At 35.6% G+C, this 22,529-nt stretch overlaps 1 protein-coding gene across 1 annotated transcript; it reads left to right on the forward strand.

Moving 5' to 3' along the window:
- Nucleotides 1-348: 348 nt before the first annotated feature.
- On the forward strand, nucleotides 349-21,944 carry Alx1 (ALX homeobox 1). The gene is made up of 4 exons (XM_059245611.1): nucleotides 349-574; nucleotides 3,482-3,786; nucleotides 6,766-6,894; nucleotides 21,412-21,944. Exons 1-4 carry the CDS (start codon nucleotides 349-351, stop codon nucleotides 21,730-21,732), a joined length of 981 nt encoding a protein of 326 aa, XP_059101594.1. The 3' UTR covers nucleotides 21,733-21,944.
- Nucleotides 21,945-22,529: the final 585 nt, after the last annotated feature.

Raw genomic sequence — 22,529 nt, forward strand, 5'->3', positions numbered from 1 at the left:
GAGGGGTGGGTAGGGGGGGTGGAGAACCTGGGGTGGAGTTAGTCCCTGCCCATTTTCATATTCATTAGGACTGGGAGGTTGCCGGAGGAGCCCAGCTGAGTTTCAAGATATAAAAGCAAACTTCGGGCACCCCCTTCTGCAGCCGGGACGTATTAAGAGGCAGGGAGCTAGCTGGGCAGCTCCGGGAGTCGTCGTGGTCGTCTCGGGACGGACTGGCTTCCCATTCCCTCCTCTCTGACCCTCCCTCCTCCCGCCCACTGGTCCCTCCTCCCTCCAGCCTCCTCCATCCAGCGCCCCGGGAGCTCGGCGGCGGCGGCGGCGGCGGCGGCGGGACAGCCTTCCAGGATTATGGAGTTTCTGAGTGAGAAGTTTGCCCTCAAGAGCCCGCCAAGCAAGAACAGCGACTTCTACATGGGCACGGGAGGCGCCTTGGAGCACGTTATGGAGACGCTGGACAATGAGTCCTTTTACGGCAAAGCCCCGGCTGGCAAATGCGTGCAGGCCTTCGGGCCGCTGCCGCGGGCCGAGCATCACGTGCGCCTAGACAGGACCTCGCCCTGTCAGGACGGCAGCGGTAAGTCACCAGGACCCAGGCCCGGCTCCAGCCCCAACCCCATCCTCATCCTTATTTCCCGACGGCCCGGACCGGGCTCTCACCTTAGCCCCAGCCAGCCTCGGTTGTCCCCTTCCCCGAAGTGAGGTGCGGTGCGGGTCAGAGTGAAGAGATGTGGGAACCGGGATCCAGACTCTAGGGGAGACCGAGGGAGGCAGCCTGGGCCCCCCCAGCACTTACTTTCTCCTGCTTTGGGAACTCCTGCAACCCACCGGGGGTCCAGAGCTCAAATCTTGCGTGATGCTGTTTTGCTCTCCCGGAGAATCCACAACTGGACAGCACCAGGACCCCAGTATAGGCTAATAGGGCGCTAAATAGATCCTAATTGAGTCAAGATAGCGCGCCTCGGTTGTGAACCCGCCCCCGCCGGGATGCCAGGGCGCACGGACGAGAAATCCATCACTGGATGTTAACAGTGATCAGGGAACCCAAAAATCTTTCGAGTTCCTTTGGGGGTGGGGGGCAATAACAAAACTGTTTTTGTTGTCCAAGTCGTGACGATGTTTACATTGTAAAGACGGTGCGTTTCTGTTGTTCTATATTAGCTTGTGTGAATTTGTGATTTCTGCGGATTTTATTTACTTACTTATTGTGTTTGCAAGCGGCAAACATAAGTTCTTGTTAAACATCAAATCGCATTGGCTTTGTGCAAAGCATTCCCGATAAAATCACTCACTTTCGGATTCCGCGTTGTCTACTTTTATCTTAACGCCACATAAAAATGCCACCTAAAGAGGCTTTCGGAATGCTTCTGGACAGACTCTTCAACTGTGAATGCCAGCGTATCTCCAAGTCAAAATGTTATCAAAACAAACCATCTATCTTTTTCGATCTCGTAGCCCAAGCACAAACCTATCATTTCACATCCCCACAGCTAAAGCAGGTTTATGATTCCAAGAGGACTTTTCCTTATCATAGTGTATACGCCACCCTTAAGCTGTAAGGAGCGGGCTGCGTTAAAACAACAAACGAATTAAGTGTGAAATATTTACAACAAGCCTCCGCCCCCTATTTTAATGGAAGTTCAGATTTTTCAAATGGAAGTTTACTCTTTCGCGAGCTCATTTGCTCGATATTGCGTACATAGATTTTAAATGAAGCTCATATTCTACTAATTTTATTCAGTGCGGAGGGTGACTTTTAATTTGTTCGGTCACAACAAAAAAATGCACATGGTAGAGGAAATTATTATTTAAGTGGTTCAATCGTTTATTTGGAAAGACTGGAACAGCTAATTTTTGCATGCAAGAAACTTTTGGCTTCCTGGCTGCATTTCGGCGGCCGCATCCGTGTTTTCGGCCTTCTCAGATGCATGCACGAAGTTATTTGAACTGACAGGATTTTTCCAAATGGTTCTGTAGTGGCCTGCGCGGACTGCTAGATAAACTCCACCGTGTTTTTAATTGTCGGGGAAAGGGGAGAGAGAAGTGGTGATTGATTTGGAGTGCTTCATTAACTTTTAAGCGATCATCTCACTGTTGGGGAGAATTTTAACGGAGACGTATTGAATAGAATGAACACGGATGGCAGCCGGGCTACATTTGAGAAAAAGTCCGTCTTTCTCCAGACCTGCCCCCAGCGTCTTTGCGGCTTCCCCTCCCCCACCCCTAATTGCCGCAGTTCCCGGTTTAACTCTTGTCTGCTAAGACAAAACCGTATTGTTCATCAGTCATAGCCCCCTTCATAGTTAATTTTACATCCCATCTTCCCTTTGCATAAGACCAATGTGCAATTGAAATTATACAGACAGTAAAATTCAGTACATTTGTAGCACACATGAAAGGGTTCTTCAAACCACCCCCCCACCTAACCCTCACCCCCTTTTAAAGAAACAAATGGAAAAAAGTAGGCTGATCCGTTGGGAAGTAGTGTTCTGGTTGGACTGCCTTTGTTGTCCTTACAAGACCACCACAACAACACAAACCCCGAATCACTCCTGCTTCCTTACGGCCACTGTAAATTTTAATGATACAGTTAGTTTCTTGCTATAGTGCAAACTTGAACTCCGATCTCAAGAACATCCTGGAGACTAAAAAAAAAAAAACTCCTGACAGAATGCAAAACACCGTTTTCCTTTATTTGTTTCTGTGATTTTCATTTCTGAGCGTTCCTAGAGAAAACAGAAAAACTTTCTGACCTACGCAGACACGAGTGAAGGGAAGTATGAAGTATTCAGGGGATGCAAGACATTTTTAGTGTAAAGAAGTTCACTTCAATCTTATACCTTTCTATTAAAAAGCAATTCCAGAACTTGGTAAGAATTTTTTAAAAAATTAGTCGATCGCTTTCTGAAGGAAGTTTAAATTCAGACAGGAGCTCAAATATGTGAAATGTAATGGTAATCATATCCCATTGAAATCTCTGCTCAGTATCAATTCGTGGAGGGTGGGAGATAGATTTAATATTGTTAGATAGGTACTATTTAAATTTGAAATGGCACGTTTTTGAAAACCAGAAGTAGTTTAATTTTGTCTTATGTACAAAATAAAAGTATATGCTATATGAATTTTGTACATATTTCAAAAGTCATGGTTATTTAGATTTTTTTTTTTAGTCTGGAGCAAATTTTCACTTGACTATTTTAATTTGATTATAAATCATATGCATAAACAGTACATTTGCCATATAAAACAAATCTGTGGACTTGAGCAAATCATGAGTCCATGCACACATTTTTTAAAACCGTTTTTTAAGCCTGGTCAACATTGAATTAATAATTATGCACTGCACATCATGTGATGATGGAATACTGGTAGAATAAATTATTAGCAGACCTATTTCCTGATGCTCTAAATTACTTCACATTAGTTATTTCATTGAAGTATGCTTCACCATCCTGAGTACTGCTCTTTTCCCCTCTGAGTGCAGTGAACTATGGAATCACCAAAGTGGAAGGACAGCCCCTTCACACCGAGCTCAACCGAGCAATGGACAGCTGCAACAATCTCAGGATGTCTCCTGTGAAAGGGATGCCAGAGAAGGGTGAACTGGACGAACTTGGGGACAAATGTGACAGCAATGTGTCCAGCAGCAAAAAAAGGAGACACAGAACAACGTTCACCAGTTTGCAGCTGGAGGAACTAGAAAAGGTCTTCCAAAAAACCCATTACCCGGATGTATATGTCAGAGAGCAGCTTGCACTGAGAACAGAGCTCACTGAGGCCAGGGTCCAGGTAGGTTCCGAAAGGTGGCCTTTCAAGGAGCGATAATATTAGAATAAGCGAATGCTTGAATACTTGTGATTTGTCAAAAAAAGAAGAAATGTTTTCGGCTATGAAATCTTACTTGTATCAAAGTAACGTGGGAGCAAATTGGCCCATTAAAATTTCTTTTTACTTGTAATAATTTTGCCCACTCACTAAGCTTGGGAAAAAGAGTGATTTCAGAAACTTAATAATGAAAGTCATTAAAAAGAACAGAGTATAATAGCATATATCTGATTAAAAAAAAAATCTTAAAGGGTGAAAAACAAATTTCATAGTTACTTCTAGTTAATAAATAAATATATTTAATTTATCTCTTTGGTATATTTTCAACTATTATGGTTTTAATTTTAGATTATATGAATTATTTGCAAATTATTTATATACTAGCTCATAAATATATAGCTTTATTTAGGGTGGAATTATTGTAATGGAAAAAATGAGATAATAATGCTCTTAATAGCTATGTATACCATAAGATATTTTCCCTAGTAAAATTTAAGAAACATAGAATGGCTCATTTAGAATTCCCCAACCGCCGGGCGGTGGTGGCGCACGCCTTTAGTCCCAGCACTCGGGAGGCAGAGCCAGGCGGATCTCTGTGAGTTCAAGGCCAGCTTGGGCTACCAAGTGAGTTCTAGGAGAGGCGCAAAGCTACACAGAGAAACCCTGTCTCGAAAAACCAAAAAAAAAAAAAAAAAAAAAAAAAAAGAATTCCCCAACCATTTTCAATACATATCATTTCATTTTACATTTTAAGGTCTCGATAACAGTACAAATTTTTTCAGTGTAATTATTAAACAATGCAATTTAAATCATTTTATGTACTTGATTGTATTTATAAACTGTTTAGTCAAATGACTAAACCAGAAGGTTCAGTGAATCTAATTTCTTGTAAAAAAAAAAAAAAAAGAAAAAGAAAGAAAGAAAGAAAGAAAGAAAAGAATTATACTAGATAAAATGCTACCTGCTTTCTCAGCAGTATTTTTATTATGGCTAGAGTTGATATTTTTAAATGACACTTTACTAGTTGTCAAGTAATAAGTACAAATTTGAAAGGCAGCAATAATTCAAAGGACCTTTTTTTCTTTTTGTATACTTTTACCGCATGATTGGATTCCCTCTCTCATAAATTACTGTAATAGAAAGATGAATAAATTTTGCCTTTTTTTTTTTTCTTTTGTTAATGGAGTTAGTTTTGCTTGTATGGTCCATTTGTCATGACTGACCACATGTGGTGATTCAGGGATGACAGGCAGCAGGTTGTGCTCCACATTCTCGAAGCAAATGGTAACTCTACCATAGTTCAGCCAAAGAATACATAGGGAGTTTGTGCTAATGAAGAACGTTAGAATTGCCTCGTATTAACACCAGCCCTGCATGTGTTTTTTGTCCCCGTGACTGTTATTTAAATTAGTTATACTTGTTACCATAGAAAAATATGTTTACATGCAGACTGATCAGCTGTTCACCGCATGTTTCCTTTCAGCCCAGATTCCTATCTGTTTGAGGACATGCAGAGAGAGCCAACCTGACCCGTATTAACTCAGGTTGTTCTCTTTCATGCATTTTTACAGCAGTGTGGAAATCGATACCCATTTTAAAGAGACCGTCGCAGAATAGGGGGAGAAGACAGAAAGCATTTATGACATGCAATGTATTCTTTGTGCTTCTCTCTGCTGAGTACAGGAAAATGCTGTTTAAAGATTTGCTGTGATTTCAGAAAACTCTTCCAAGTGTAATATTAAATATGCAACATATATGTAGGTCTTGAACTGAATATTGATAGGCAGCAAAAGTTGTGATGGTATAAAACATACAAAATTAGAATTTAGTATTTAAAAATTATACACCAATTTCGAGTAATATTTAGTGAGAAGGTTTTTGCAATTTATATTTATTTATACTTGATTTCCAATTTCTTTCTAATCCATTTAGAGTGTCCATATAGTTATGTAAAGAAGATCGGCCGATTCCTGAACACTGCCTAGATGGTGTTTACTCAAAAATATCAAAAGCTTTCATTTAAAATATAATTTTTCTGTTTCTCTTTTGAAAATACCACAATATTAGAATTTTAAAAATTCTAAGACCCAGAAATGAGAATTCAGGGTCCCTCTCAGGGATACAGTTGTTTGGATGAGGATTTCTAAGATACAATTAGAGAGCTCGTGAAAGGCAGTTTAACAACCTAGGAGAAGCAGACTGACTTACAGGCATTCATGGCGTCTGGTTCCATCTGCCTCGCTTATTTTGCTATCTATAAGTGTTTTTGATTGGATATAATGAGTACATTTATGTATTTTCAGATCACAGTTTTAATTTCAGGTGATTGCACTTGACCTATCAGCCTTATGATGCTCAACAGAAAATGTCATCTTATTTTCCTATTTCTAAATAATCAAGGTATTACTGCTACCAGCCATTTTAGATAAAATATCAATTTTTAACTTCCATAAGATCATTTAAGTATAACTTCATCACAGAAGAGTCTTCAGTTTAGGACACATTTTCAAGATAATTTGTCGATAGACAAAGATGATAACTGGGTTATGAATTGGCTGGAGGGAAGAAGAGTATGAGATATTGTCTCTCAGGATCACTAAGTCTACTTAGAGGATAATGACCCACCTCAACAAGAATGATCATATGTACAGATTGCTTTTTTTGTTTTTCACAACTGAAAACACAGACACCTGTACATAAATGAACTTGTCTAAAATCCCGTTCTTTCTGATAAGTGATGTTACCTCATGGACATACCATGCCTCATGTCAGAGTAGAAGAGAAAGTCAAACATGTGGGTCCAGTTCTGACGTAAAGAAATTCCTTTGCTGTTACTTTTTACTGACTTGATTTTCCTTTCTAGCATGAAAATTTTAACGTCAAATTTGCTTTGTGTAATGTTCCTCAGCTAAAATTGTACTCTTTAAAAAAAAAACACACTAGGTTTGGTTTCAAAATCGAAGGGCCAAGTGGAGGAAAAGAGAACGATATGGCCAAATACAGCAAGCTAAAACCCATTTTGCTGCTGCCTATGACATCTCAGTTTTACCAAGGACTGACAGCTACCCACAGGTATGGTCAATGACACGGAGTGCTTTTCAAGGGCAGTGGGCATGGCTTGATTCAGAGGGCGACCTTAGGGTGTCCTGGATCAAGAGTGAAAGTTTAAACTCCAGAAAACTTATTCCATGTTTAACAAATTTTTAATTTACTAAATGATATTTGTTTATTTTTTATTATTTTCTTTCACAGTGATTCACTGAAAAAATATCCCATGGTCTGTAACTTTCGGGTTTGTTATATATTGAAAAAAATAAGAAAAAATAGCATTTAATATGTCTTAATTTTACCATGCATTTTAATTATTCAGGCTATTTTTCTTTATTAGATTTTAAAAAAATGTGTTGCCTATCATAAAATCTCTGTGGCCACAATTTTGTGCAACGTACAAAATGCTGCTGTTAAATGTGACCTTTTAGTTCTCAACTCTATTTAAAAACCTCATTCTTTGACCAACCTATTTTTGTCAGATTTGATATTGCATGTTGTTTCGAGAGCACGTTCAATACTTTATAATCTGTAGACCTATTTTTAAAAAGTAATCCTACATGAGATTTTTTTTTTTATAATGGGAGGTCTCTAATCACATTTCAAAAAGCATTCATATTTCCTTTCCTCATTATTTTTTTCATTTTGATCAATAATGTTTTCTTCTTTTTCACACTTTGTGATATGTGTGTATGTGTTTTTTCATCTTAATGTCTATCCTATTATACCTTAATATAGAATAATGATATTCTGTACTGCTTTGTTGATGCCTGATAAGGGACGTGGGGATTGTCTGGAGCAGGCTGTGTGTTGTTTCATACCTTGTTTCTTGTTGATACATGCTTTGAGAGGCACTGCTATGGAAACACATATGAAATGTATTCTGGATAACTACTTCGGTATTTCAGCAAATAGATCATTTTAGCTCCAAATGTGAGAATAGCCATTGTGCTCCATGGTAAATTCTCACCCTCCATGTGAATTCAGCCCTCTGGTGTAGTTCTTTTCTGGTATTCTTTTGTCTTTAAAATTCCTTGAAAAGAGGTTTTGGGAACTTCTGTCTTGCATATAGTTTTTTTTTTTTTAAATTTAATGTGCAATTTTATACATTTAAAAAAGAATGTCAGAGAGTACCAAGTTCAGCTCCCTCACTGTAAAACTTAGGAAAAACAAGTCTAGTTATGTTAAGGAATTGGCCCACGAACACATCAATGGTTTCTTGCAGGGCAGGCATGAGTAACTGCCATGGTTCAGTCTTTCTCCCTCAGGTTTCAAGAGGCCAGAATTATGAAACGATTTGAATCATTGCCACATTCTTCCATTAGTATATCCTGTATCCTTTCAAACTTATCTGAAATCAGTTACCATACACCTACCTTGTTAGAAGCATGGATATCTTGTGCTTACTTATGGCCACAGAACTAGTGAAATTTCATTAAACTCTTATTTTTTGGGGGTGACAGTTACATTTTTAACAAAACATTATGAAGATACTTCCCCTCTGGATTGTAAACTCCATGGGAAGAGACATCACCATTCCAAATAGTTTTTTTTTTTTTTTAATCACTTCAGGACCCCTATGTACTGTCCAGGCCAAGTCCTAAACAGGTAGCATAGGAACTTATTTAACCAAAATAACAGCCATCTATAATGGGTATAAATTTTCTCCATTTTGCTCATGGGGAAAACGAGGCACAGAAATAGGAGTTATACATTTACTTTCACTTGTGATAAAACTCAGATTTGACCAGAGTCAGGTTTGGCTCAGTTGCACAAGATCTTTCTGGAAACATACTATTTAAATATTTTATTAAAATTTCAAACATGAATACTATATTCATATCACTTCACCCCTAACTCCCCCTCCATTTTCCCTGTTACCTATTTACTCTCAAATTCTTCTTTAGTAATTATTGTTGCATTTATTCTCTCACACACACACACACACACACACACACACACACACACACACACACAGTCTGCTGGGACCATTAATTTTGCTCATGTCTATAGTGGTTTAAAGCTAATCTTATCTCATACGACAGACTGTCTTTCCAGGTGAATACATTTAAGTCTTTGAATTACCAGCAACATAATTCTAAAAATCCATGAGTTCCACTGTTAGCATCTGCAGTTTACTTCAGAGAGGCAGGGAATGTACCCTAAGCCAGTGAAATAATAAATGACTGTGACAGTGTATAATTTATAATTTTGAAACTACTAACTTCAGATTTTAGAAGAGGAAGATACCATCTGTTGAACTATTTTCAAGTAGAATTTAAACAATTGTAAAATTTCTACACAATTTTTGACTGACATCCTTAATTTTAAATACTGCTTTTTGTCTTCTTCCCTTTGCCTTTGAACACTATTCACATTTTCTATTTGTGTTCCTGGCTGATGGTTACTTTGTGATTGGCTCATCTTTCTTATTTGCTGTTTCATAAAACATTTGGCATAGGGTCTGGCACCAATTAAAATATTTGTGAGGGCCTAAAGCACTGACTAGCCATCCTTTTTACTGGCATTATTTTGCCATTGGCTTCCTGCACCTTACAGCTTTGGACATCAGTTAACAGAACACAGAAGCCTCTTATGTAAAACAGGAAGAAGATAAGGTATATCTAGGTAGACATTGGATAGTTTTTTTTTTCACTTCCACAAATCATGGGAATTTTATTCTTAATCTCCTTGAAACTTGGGTGTCATGTGAATAAATTGGTTATACTAAAGTATGGGAATAGAGAAGAATTGTGTTGAATTTATTTTGACAGTGAAATTGATAAATGCCTATAAAATGAACATTGTAACAACCTCTCATACTATTCTATGTTACTGGTAAATCATTTAACTTTTTTTTTTGGTCAGGAATTCTTGAATCAAGCATATGTCACAGTAAATGCTGGCAAAAGCCAGGGGAGAATGCTCCTTCAACATGAAGTGTGGAGCAGACTTATTTTAGTTTCTTTGAAAAAAAAAATTATGTCAAGATTAGGTCTCCCAAGCTTCAGCCTAAAGGAAATGTTTTCTATCATGCAGCTTGAAAATAGAAACACATAACAGGAGAAATAGGCACTGAAATAGAATCCAACAACTTAGTGCAATAAGACATTGAACTTGGTACTGTTACTAATTACAGGGAAAAAAACTATAAACTATAAAAAAAAGCTGAAAACTGGAAACTGTTGGAGGCAGGGCAGAAATAAAGAATTAACAATTTGGCAGGAAAGCAAAAGCATACACAGAAATACAGGAAAAACAGAGAGGGTTTGAAATACAGTCTTTTGAAGTATGGAAAATCACTACCTAGCAGAAAGATGTCTACATAGGACATAATTAACTCTTGCGACATGCTTTAAAAACTTTGTTTCCAACTGGTTTTCATTACTTTGTAGTAACAATATCATTCTAGAAATATCAGTAAAAATGAACCACTCAGGTGTGATTTTAACCCAGTCACTTTGCGTCCTTCTGATCATCATAGACTTACTTGAGTCCGTATCATCTGAGGTCAGGCATGAAGGCCTACTTCAGCAATCTTCTCTTTTAAATTCATCACATCATGAAATAGTTAATTTTGTCACTAAGATGTGCCTTCTTTTCTGCAAAGCAAAATAGGCTCTCATCTTAAAATTTATAGAGGAATGATGTAAAAATATTTTAAAAGTGTTGAATCCTTTTAGACTGTGATAAGGATTTTTTTTTTTAAAAAAATCTGCTTATCTTTTGTTGCAAATGAGCAAGATGGGCTGTATGATGTCTAGAATCACATACATTAGGGTAACATATTTTTTTTTAATGTGCTGAAAACAGTTTAAACAAAGCATGATGCTCATACCTATAATCCCACTTTTAGCAGCATTTGGAAGCAAAATGAGTAAGAGTTCAAGGCCATCTTTAGTTGGGAGTTTGAGGTCAGCCTGGATTACAAGAAACCCTGTTCCAACTAACCAGCCAACCAACCAACCACTCCACATACATTATAGCCTGGCATTCTGCCCACACATCTAATCTTCAGGAGCAGAGAGCATAGGATCTCTGTGAGTTCAAGGCTGGAGAACTGGCTTGGTGAGAGCCTGAGGTTGATTCCCAAGCATGCAAATCCGAGAACTCACAGCTGCCCGTGGTTTGGGCACCTGTACTCACATGCACGTGCCTACACACAGGGGTACACACAGAGTTAAAAAGAAAACAAAAGGTATAGGTGTATCTGTCTATCTCTCTATCTATCTCTATTATCTGTCTGTCTGTCTGTCTGTCTGTCTGTCTGTCTGTCTGTCTATACACATATACTTTGCTTTTGCCTATAATATCAGTAGCCATTTGGCAATACTGTGATCAAGCTAAATTATCTGATGCTCAGGACATGACTGTTTTAATAACAGTCTCATTGTTTGTGTGGATTCTGTTTCTCTATGAGAATTCCCTTCCCCACTCATGCAATATTTCCTCCTTGACCTTCTTAAATCCTCCCTCTATTAGAACCTGCTTAGAGACAGTGAAGTATGTGGTAGGTATGCAAGGTCTTCCTACTGTTTGCCATGTAGTCTTTTAAAAATACAATCAAGCACCTCTGTATCACTGTAATAGCAAACAAATTATTAACTAGTCAGTAGATGTAAATGCAAATATTCATTTGATTTACTTCAACATTTTTTCATTATAAAACTAAAAATAATGATCAGTGTACAGATGGCTTCTGCAGTCTCTATCAGAAGCAGCACTGGTAGGTTTAAGCAATTAGCTTTTTCCTGCTTTCCTTCTTTAATAGACTAGAGAGATCTTCAGACCCCATCTCATCATAATAATTCCCCCCAATATTTTTTAAATTTTTTCAACATATACATGTTAGTTGCTGGTTAAGGAGTGGAAGATATGTGAATGGTTAAGTCAAAATCCTCTGCTCTATAGGTAAATTACAAGCTAGGTAATGTTTATACTAAGTCACTCATTTCTGCATAGAAACTAGGCCCAACTAACTAGAGACTTAAATGGTTTTAGCCCTGGATTTAAAAAGCGAGAATCTATCAACATTCAATGCTCATTTATTTATAATTAACAAAATAAAATAATAACAATAACAATAATTTTGAAGAAGGCGCTGTTTTCTGTTGAGGGTTAAATATTTTCTGTCAACCTTTGACCCTACAAGGATTGATATCTCCATGCTGTTAGGCTTCATTTGGGTCACAGGAACATTTACTTTATTAGGTATTTATTATGTAGCTAGATGATTTTGAGTAATTCCTTGGCTTCCTTTTGAGTCTTTAATCTGTAAATTTAGAAGTATTTCTGAGGCTAGTGCAGGCAGTGTTGGTACCAGGACTGATGATGGTTCCTCCTTTATCCTGAGAGTTAAATTGATTTCCGAATAATAATAATAATAATAATAATAATAATAATAATAATAATAATAATAATAACAACAACAGAAAAGTCCTTGCTTACTTGCTTTCTTTGGCCCTGAATCCTGGGATGTGAGGAGATCTTAGGGTTAACATAATAGTTTGCATTCAAACCCTGACTTTGCCGCTTAATCACTTTCAGACTTTTGGCAAATGAATTAACTTCTAGGAACATTTCTCCTCACTTAGAGTAGGAGGATGAAAATTCACAGGGCGTTTGTGAGTGCAGAACAAAACGGTTTACGCAAAGACAGTGTCTTGCACGCACAAACCCTCAATAAAACGGCAGTGCTTCTTATAGCCACTAGTTGTCAATTTTTATTTTCTAAGTACCTACCTGCTCTCTTAAAACTGTAGTATTTAATCTCATCCCATCAGAGTAAAATCACTTTTTAAGGACTTAGGGGAAAAACACATTTACTTAACTACAATCAAACAGAGTAACTTTAGAAGTTTGGATACATGTGATTTCAAATCCCTGAAATAATTTTCTCATGAAGAAAATGTTTCCACAGAAAGTTTCAGCTAAAGGTTTGAAGTCATTATTTTGTCTTATTTTAAAAAAAACTGAGATATGAATGAAGTTTTATATAATATGTGGTGAACTATCACTAATTCCATTTTACCAAATGCATATAGAATCTCATTTTATCACTTATTTTATTCATATCCAGAGTTTTTAAAGTAAATGAACCATTATCTCCTAAAATAATTAATCACAAAGTTGTGTTTGGTATATTGGATAATGAATGTTCTTAATCTGTGAAATAACTATGGGATAGTCAGTCATGAAAAGATACAGCAACCAAAGATATAGAAACTATACCATCATTAGGCCAACAAATCATATTGATAGTTCAGAATTTTCACTAACTGCATTATTTAAAATCAGAAAAATACAGGATAGTCTGTATTATCCAAATAAGCATTGCTTTATAATGGGTAAAGCTACTATTTTAATTTAATGTATAAATATATAAGCTTTCATAAATGTACATGAGGAATATTTCATATATGTATATATATGCTAAAAATAAGTTTCATTAAATATTTTATCAATATCCACTGCCTCAAAGTTAGTTATACAGAGTTATTATTTAAAAGTTTTTCATGTAAGTGAAACATATAATTTTTAACTTAAAAATTTATTTAATTATGTTAAAACATTAAAAATTTGAAGTTATAAAGAATAACACTCAAAGAAGTAATTCACACTACTTAGACTGTGAAAATTCACATTTATTTATTTTTCCAATGTCAAATCATAATTGAAGATGACTTTATGGCTTTTATTCATTGCTTAAAATAAGTTATAATATTGTTATAATATTGGACTTAGATAATTTTTTTCAGCACTCTTTTATATTTTAAGAAAAAAATACAGTTAAGTAGTTTACAAGAATACATGATTACAGCATGATAGGAAATATTAGCATTCATATACACACAAATATATAGACCTTTGAATACACACACACATATATATTATTCAAATGAACAGAGAACAATCCTGTAGGAAATAAAGCTTGGTCAGTCTACTAGAACATATGTGTGGGTTAAAATCTGCATTTTACCTTCATTTCTGTGAGAACTTTGTTTTGCTTGTGACTTACAGTTTTACCTATATCATATTTAATTTAGTCAGTGTGTCTCCTTTTGACATGGTGTCTCATTACTCTGCCCTGGCTGGTCTAATGTTATATTTAATTCCTTGTGTTTTTATAGATTTTGAAAAATAAAAATCATAGTTTTAAATAAAATTGTATAAAAATTCAAGTTAGTTAATAAAAAGTCACAAGAATAGAATTCTATTTTTGTGTTGAATACAGGTAAAATGCATGTGGGTAAGCACAACAACAATTAGAGAAACAGAGCAATGAATTGGAAAGAAATCAAAGACTGGTACATAGAAAGTGTTGGAGGATGGAAAGGGAATAAAGAAACATGATGTATTTTACTTTAATCTAAGAAATATTTAAAAATAATAAAATAAAATAAAAGCACTCATGACGCAGGGCAGATGGATCTCTGTGGATTGGAGGCGAGCTTGAGTCTACATAGGAAAGCTCCAGGCCGGCCAAGGCTGCATAGTTGGATCCTGTCTTAAAAAACAAAACAATAAAAAGAATAGAATTGATAAATTTGCGCAAAGTTAATATATGGCTCCAGAGTGGAGTAGATAAGATTAAAAACATTCTGTAAACATCAAGGCCTTTGCCTATTTGTTCATATTATAGATTTTATGTGTACAAAATAAACTTTCTGAACAGATGATCATTTTAGCTTTTCCCCGTAGTTGTGAATTTAATAAAATAATTGTTAATAAAAATAAATTAAGTACTGTTGGATCAGGATGACTCATGTACACATTGAAATCTGTGAAGAAACAATCAAAGAAATGTCTGGAAAACGTACTATATGAACACAGTTGCTTCATAAGAATAAAATAGGGAAGATTAAATAATATTATTTACTCCTTCACACTTGAAATCATTTGGACATGGAGAGATTTCCTATAAATAATCCTTTTCAGTTACCACAATTCCTATAAAATTAAGAATGTGTTCAACATTATAGGCAAAGAATGAAATGTTATGTCTTTGATTCAGAGAATTTATTAGAATAGTAATTTAAACACATTTATGTGATGCTACTTTGAAAATTTCTAGGCATTCAATTTCTTATGTTTTCAGTGACATGACAGTTTGTTGGGCAGCTTTTTCCTATGCTGTCAGTATCATACTGTTACATATAATAGTGCTTTTAAAATGGAAATAACACACGTACTTCTTCCAAATCCCTGCCTTCATTTCCACGATGGAATTTTACTTAAAATGAAAAATGGGAAACTATTTTAATAGAGGATCTTCTAAAGGATATATAATTTATATGACTTCAAGTTTATCACATTGCACAGCTAATAAGTGTATTTTAGGAATTAAAAATGTAAATTGATTAAAAAAATCCTTGTATTTGATACATCATTTTCAATATTTCAAAATTAAAATTGGAGCTAGTAAGTAGGAACTGAAGCTGTGCCCTCATTTCTATCTGAATTGGACTTTTCATTGCCCAACTAACTCAGGTTGGACCCTTTCAGCCACTGGAAGCAAAGACATTCTTTAGAAATATCGTCCTTTTTCTTGCCACTGACTTATCGATATAGTGACCAGAAAAACTATTGAATGATACAGCCAGTCAGTAGTTACTGAGAATGTGACTATTAGTATTTTTCAGCTAAACTTTACAGTAGGAGAAACGCTAGCGAAGCATGCATGCAATAGCTTCTAGGAAATTAAACTGCATTTGTAGAAATGAATAATTTTATTTTGAAGACATCATATAAAAATCTGTCAAACTCCATAGTGATAATGTGATAATAAATGTTCATAGTAAGAACAGAAAATGGATAGAACAATCAATAAATGTAAATAGTTGTCTAAGGGGAAAGATCCAAATCAATTTTTGGATTTTAGTGAAAAGAAAACATTGCTCTAACATCACTAAAAGTACTTCTTGTGAGTTCCCACTCTATTTATTTTCAAACAGTGTTTAATTTAGCTCCTACAAGGAATGTGTACATATGTGATATAAGGGTAATGTGAGTATATAAAAGGTGTGTGTGTGTGTGTGTGTGTGTGTGTGTGTGTGTGTATGAATACTACAAATGTTGGTGACAGGAGGTAGGAAAATGTTCGGTTTGATGATGTGAGGCAGGGTAAATGCAATTTATTTTAGGAGAAAAATATTATTAATTGCTTTAAAACTACTTCAAAATGAAAAGAAATGTGTTACACATGTTCATGTTGTTAATACAGAAGTAGAGCACTTCTAAATGGTCTACATTAGCACAGAGAGGCTACAATGCTATCCAGAAACTATTTTATATGAAGCTTTTTTACTAAGATAAAGACAAAGACAGAATTTCTCTTTAAAATCTATAAAAAAAAACTATTACAAGTTACAAAGAAACCTACACTGTAAATATGCACCATGTTTAAGATACTAAAATGTGCTTTAAAGCTTGATTTCAAGGAATGAATCCACACGGAGATGGAGTTTCCAAGATAAAGGAACTATATAATTTCATTGTATGATTTGTCATACATACGATTTCAAATCACTATCTGTATGCATCCAGAGTGAAGCTATCTATAAGCAAACATGCCACCACCCCCAAACTCCCTGCATGCACACACACAGACACACAGACAGACAGACACACACACACACACACACACACACACACACACCCCTCTATCTCTCTTTTCCGATGCTTTCAATGTCTTGAAAAAAAATGAATGTAATTTAGTTTGTGATAATAAAGAATCAAACAAGACATCTTTCTCCATAATTCCAAATACATGAGCTAAGTAAGTGTTAGGTTTCCCATTTGATTAGTAAAACATGGAGCAGTGTGCACTATCTAGAAGTGGAGCTTCCAGTCTTGCTAATGAGAGGCATGGCTAAATTCCTGGACAGTGCTTTGAACATATCCCCAGAGCGAGCCTCTAAAAAATGTCATGAAGCACATTAAAACATGGAATTTTTTTAGAATCTATGTTCCAAATAAAAATAAAATGAACAGGCATCCTTTTCCTGTATTGCATAGGAAATACACACAAGGGAGTTTTGTGGTTGTGCAGCATGTGAATATTAGGTACTTTAGAGATCCCTAAACAATTCAGATAACAATTTGGTACAAGGTATGGCCATTGTCGTCTCTGTGAAATATTTCAAAAAGAAACTTGCCCCATGTAAAAGTAAAATTACTATAGCATTTTTTTTAGTAGAGCAGAAGGATGGGATCTTTCTTAGGCTTGCCATTCACAAAGAAGCAATGCACAATTTTAGATTATGCAATTTGTAGATTCAAGTAGAGACTTTAAGGGAATTGGCATAGGCATAGGTTGTCTGGATTCCAGCAAATTCAGCTGTTTTATCGTGTATTGCCTTCAAGCATTAACTTATTAAAAATAGGTGATTTCCAGCAAAGATTACAGTTGCAAGTCTCCTCTGCTGTAGTTAGATCACACCTGTTCTATAATAAACCCATTGTAGATGCGCCATGATAATTAGAGTGAAGGTGATTGGCAACTCAGACATATCTACAGGAACGTGATCAATGGACAATCTTGAATCATGACAGTTGAGAAGTGGTTGAGAGGACGAGAGATTAAATCCTGGAGGAAAAAAAAAGACATGAGAACTTTGTCACAGTTGCCTAACAACAGCTGAAGCTTTTCATAAGTAAGAGAAATAATGCTTAGTCAGTGTCCTTTTATGGAACGTAAGTAGAAGAATGAAATTCTTACGAAGTAGTAGACCTTGTGGCTGCAGGAAATGAATAAAGTTAAAGCTGTTGAGAGGATAATTGCATTTGGAAGTTGGACTCCAGTAGTGCCTCCTAATTTTGGTGATATTTTTAAAAGAGCAATGTGTATTTTATCACTACTGTCATTTTAATATAGATTCTATGATCTGATACTATATATGTAATGAGCAAGTACCTTTTAAATGGATCTGTGATGGAAAATAAGTTTTGATAACTAAAACCCTGTATGTAGATATAGACAGCAAAGTAGAAGAATCTGAATATGATTTGTGATTATACTCGTGGTGATTTAGATTTCCAACCATAAATATACATTAACTATATTAATCCAAATAGTTCCTAAATTTTTATCATACCTGCAGAAACTGATCTGTGTAAATTTCACATTCTTAGAAACTTTGCATTCATTCAATACATTTTTGAAGGGTTTATTATTTATTTTTATAGGCCAAGATAAGTAAAATAATTAAGATCGGTCATCATTGGATTTGCTACCATACAGTAGAGCCTTGGAATCACAAAATTGGAAGTATGCACAAATAAATAAGCAATTATAACTTATAAAAATAGTCACATTATTTTAGTGTCTTTAGATTTCTTTGGGTCAGATTTGGCCTTGTTGGTTATTCAGTCTCAGTTCTCTGTGTTTTTTTTTTTTTTTTTGCTTTGCTTTTGACTCACGTTCTACAAAGAACAGATAGTAAAACACCCATGTACTTGTGTTCAAATAAAAGCTTTTGTAGTTTATGCCACACATGGTATTTAACTAATGTCCCTTAGTTGTCAAGCACTAGATACTAGCCATCCTCATTAAATCTATAAACACTCAGAAGGAATAGTTTAGAGAAAGTAAAGTCACATTTTTTGTGCTATAGTTTGCACCTGAAGTTCTTCCACAGAAACTTATTAGACCCCAAAGTTATATTTTTAAAATAAAAGACATATTTGGGATGGGAGTAAAAAGTGCTAGAGAAACAGCACAGAGAAATAATGTATTAGGAAAAGTTTCTGAGAGTTTATTATGCAGAGGAGGAAACAAAATTCTTAAAAAATGTTTGTATATCCAAACTAAAGTATCGCTATAAGTAATGTACTCTATCAATTTGATCTGATCTGAAAATATACCTTACAAGTTAGCAACTTTTTCTATCACAAATAGTACATTGACATGCTTGATCAGATCCAGATAAGTTAATGATAAAATAAAATCATTTACCCTTTAATTTTCCATTAAAATAAATTCCAGATATTTTTAGATTTACAAGTAGATTAATGTTAATTCTTTTCAGAATAAATGTTTTATTGATTTAAGTTTGTGGAGTGTTTCTTTGTCTTTACCCACTTCTGTTCACTGTGTCATGGGGTTGGAAACATATTTCTATGCCTGTGGAACATAATATATGAGAATAATAAATTTCAGGGACATTATAAATTAAGAAACACTTTAATAAGGAGAGGCAAGTAAATGTTCCCTATCACCATTCATTTTCAAATAAGTAAACAAGTTTAGATTCCTTTCTGAACACTTTTTCAGTCATGTGACTGTGGGTTTTGCGATGTTTGCAATGTTTGAGTGGTGAGAAAAGCATCCAGGTTACAATTAGAAGAGCTAGTTTGATGGAGTAATGACATTAACAGCCCTCTTGTTGGTTTGAGATACATAGCCCAGGCATCATTTTGGCTTATGTAAACTGTATATAGAGAAGTAAGCCAACAGTAAAACAACACAGTCCATGGTGACTTAAGGATTAATCAAATATTCAAATAATTATATACATCTATATGTAGGTACACTGGTCAACTCTGTATTTATATTCATAGTTACATAAAGACACAAGTTTAAAACAGATTTTTAAATATAGTCATATAAGGAACTCACTTTTGAACAACACAGAAGTATTTTGCTATTCAGTAAGTATTTTTGTGAGATACACCACGGAAGTGTTAAAATCATTTGTATACATTTTCTTCCATGTTTTGGAAACAAATGTACCATCTTGTTTTGAATCTCAGAGTATCTTCTCTATCGGTGTGTGCTAGATTTATGAATACGTTTGTTTTTTTTTTTTTTTTTTTTTTGGTTTTTCGAGACAGAGTTTCTTTGTGTAGCTTTGCACCTTTCCTGGGACTCACTTGGTAGCCCAGGCTGGCCTCGAACTCACAGAGATCCGCCTGGCTCTGCCTCCCAAGTGCTGGGATTAAAGGCGTGCGCCACCACCGCCCGGCATGAATACGTTTTTCTATTATTAACAGAACATGGGCTGTCATAGAGTGCTATTCAACTTGGGTTTTGTAAGAATATATCAGAGGCTGTATGTAAAAGCCTGGAATATGCAAATTACAAGACATCCATATGTGTCAAAATCATTGATGATTCCATTTTTTATCATGACTTAAAAAAAATAGAAGAAAGCCAGATATAGTGACAACACATACTGGTGCCATGTTTAGTTTAAATGTGTTGTGAACAGGTTGTTAGGAGCAACATGCCCGGAGTAATGCACGTTCCTGGAATCCTGTACTTAGGTGGCTGACACAGGAGGACTGGGAGCTCCAGCCTTACCTGGGCTACATGGCAAGTTCTAGGCATATCTAGACTACACAGCCAGTCTCTATTTCAGAAAGCAAAACAAAAGAGCATAAGCAAAAAAAAAAAAAAAAAAAAAAAAGAAAAGAAAAGAAAAACTGAGCACAAAGCACATACATTTGACATCTCCCAAGGCTGCATCTCTTTGCCTTGCTATACCATGTGACAGTCTCAACTCTTCCTTTTCCCCATTTCCACTTTTTGTGATTTTTCTATGTGTCTCCCAGTCTGTTATTTTTTGTTGTTTAATTACCTTGCCTAGAATGATTGAGATACTTTTTATTTTAAAATTCTACTTAGTGCTCCTTTTATCTGCTACTAACTTTGAAAAATTTGTGCATGATGGTTTTATTTTACTTAATTATTTTTTTAGATATTTAATAATATGAATGTTGAATTGGTTGGGTACAAATCATACCTCTTTCTTTGCATATGTTATGTTTGGAGTGCTTTAATTATACTCACATGACATCTTAACATTTGCAGTTTTTCACCTGTACTTCCATTATTTGGTAATGGTTAATGTTTTGGAATTATAAGTTTGTTTTACATGTCACATGTCTGTTTTGAATTCCCCATGTCATATATAAATAGTAGAATGTTTCAAATATGCGTATTTCAGGTTCACAGAGGAATTTATTGAAGGAGAGATATAAGAGACAAGAAGCAATGAAAGTGAAAATACTTTCTGAATGAATACAATTAAAAAAATCACTTCAAACAAAATTGCATTAAAGTCAGCCATGGTTTCCAACAAAAACCGCTGTGCTAAGAGTCCAGCTTCAGAACCGGAAAAAAACACAGCTGTGTCACTGTGTTGAGAAAGATGAATATTATCTTTAAATTTAAGACCATGTTTTAAGCTCCTTCCCTAAACCATGATTGGGGATAGAAGACATAATTCATGACTAAATATCTCCTATGCATCTTAAAGTTGTGACTAAAACAAGAATATCAAGACATTTTCATTTTCTGAGAGTATTTTCTATGGTTAAGTATGTGAGCTTTGATGACCTATTATAGTAAACAAACTAAGAATTTTTCAATGACTTTTTTCCCCACTCAGTGTTTTGTGTATATGTTTTGAATGAAATTACAGATCTCCTAATAGGGCCAAATACTGAATAAGTAGCCCAACTTTGTAAACCTAAGGAAAGTAAGAGTGTACGAGTGAGAATGTGTGAATGTAATATTTGCTGTTTTATACATTCCAGATCCAGAACAATTTGTGGGCAGGAAATACAAGTGGTGGTTCTGTGGTTACTTCGTGCATGCTACCACGTGATGCGTCCTCCTGCATGACACCTTATTCTCACTCGCCTCGGACAGACTCCGGTTACGCGGGGTTTTCAAACCACCAGAATCAGTTCAGCCATGTGCCCCTCAACAATTTTTTCACTGACTCTCTTCTCACTGGGGCTACCAACGGACATGCCTTTGAAACAAAGCCAGAGTTTGAAAGGAGGTCTTCCAGTATCGCCGTTCTGAGAATGAAAGCCAAGGAGCACACCGCCAATATTTCATGGGCCATGTAACATACAGTCCTCTTTTATTTTTCTTTTCATAGCAAAGTAAAACATTCTTATTTCTCATATTTAAAGGATACCACAATAAGCTGCTGTGTGTGGAAGGGCTAAAGGTCAAGATATACAGCGAGACCAGCTTACATGAATAGTTGTTATTATTTAACGTTAAAAATCTAAGAATGGACCCCTGAAAGGACTAAATAGGTTTACCATGCACCAGCCTCCACAAACTCTGTTTTAGTAGTAAGTTTTTTTTCCTATTGTACAAGTCAATGAAATATGGTCATGCAACTTCTTAAAGGAATAAATGTATTAAACAAATCCTTCTGTGATAGATTGATTTATGCTAGTTGTGGATAACAAGAAATCTCTTGTAAAATGATACCTGATAAACGAGGAAACACTCCGGGGGGGAAAAAGGCAATATTGAACCAGGGAGCTTTGAGAGCTAACTCCATTTCCCCTTCTTTGGCTCCAAGACACAAAGATCATATACTCTGTTGCTCAGAATTTATTTTCAGGTCTCAAGATTTTTTTTTTTAACCTTTCAATGTTTTAGTGAATTTCTACTCAGTGGGGGTGGGGAGATACTTTCTGAATGGATCAGTATTTGCATGAAATATCTGGGCACAGTTTCTTGCAACCATGTGGCAGAAGGCGACAAGTGAAATATTCTGGTGTGATTTAAAGTCCAGTCAACTGGACAGGTTTTATAAATGCAACTTTTAGGTGAAGAGGCCAGCATGAAGACTGAGGCTTAGTGGTTAAAACCAAGAAACATTAGCCAATGTGCTGTTGCTTTTATG

This window comes from Peromyscus eremicus, chromosome 18 (assembly GCF_949786415.1).
Source record: "Peromyscus eremicus chromosome 18, PerEre_H2_v1, whole genome shotgun sequence".
NCBI lineage: Eukaryota > Metazoa > Chordata > Mammalia > Rodentia > Cricetidae > Peromyscus > Peromyscus eremicus.

What these genes read in the sequence shown, in the direction of transcription:
- Alx1 (XM_059245611.1), top strand. Translation starts at nt 349, where the DNA reads ATGGAGTTTCTGAGTGAGAAGTTTGCCCTCAAGAGCCCGCCAAGCAAG. An exon ending in TCACTGAGGCCAGGGTCCAG is followed by an intron (nt 3,787 to 6,765) that starts GTAGGTTCCGAA and finishes AAAACACACTAG; the next exon opens with GTTTGGTTTCAAAATCGAAG. An exon ending in GGACTGACAGCTACCCACAG is followed by an intron (nt 6,895 to 21,411) that starts GTATGGTCAATG and finishes TATACATTCCAG; the next exon opens with ATCCAGAACAATTTGTGGGC.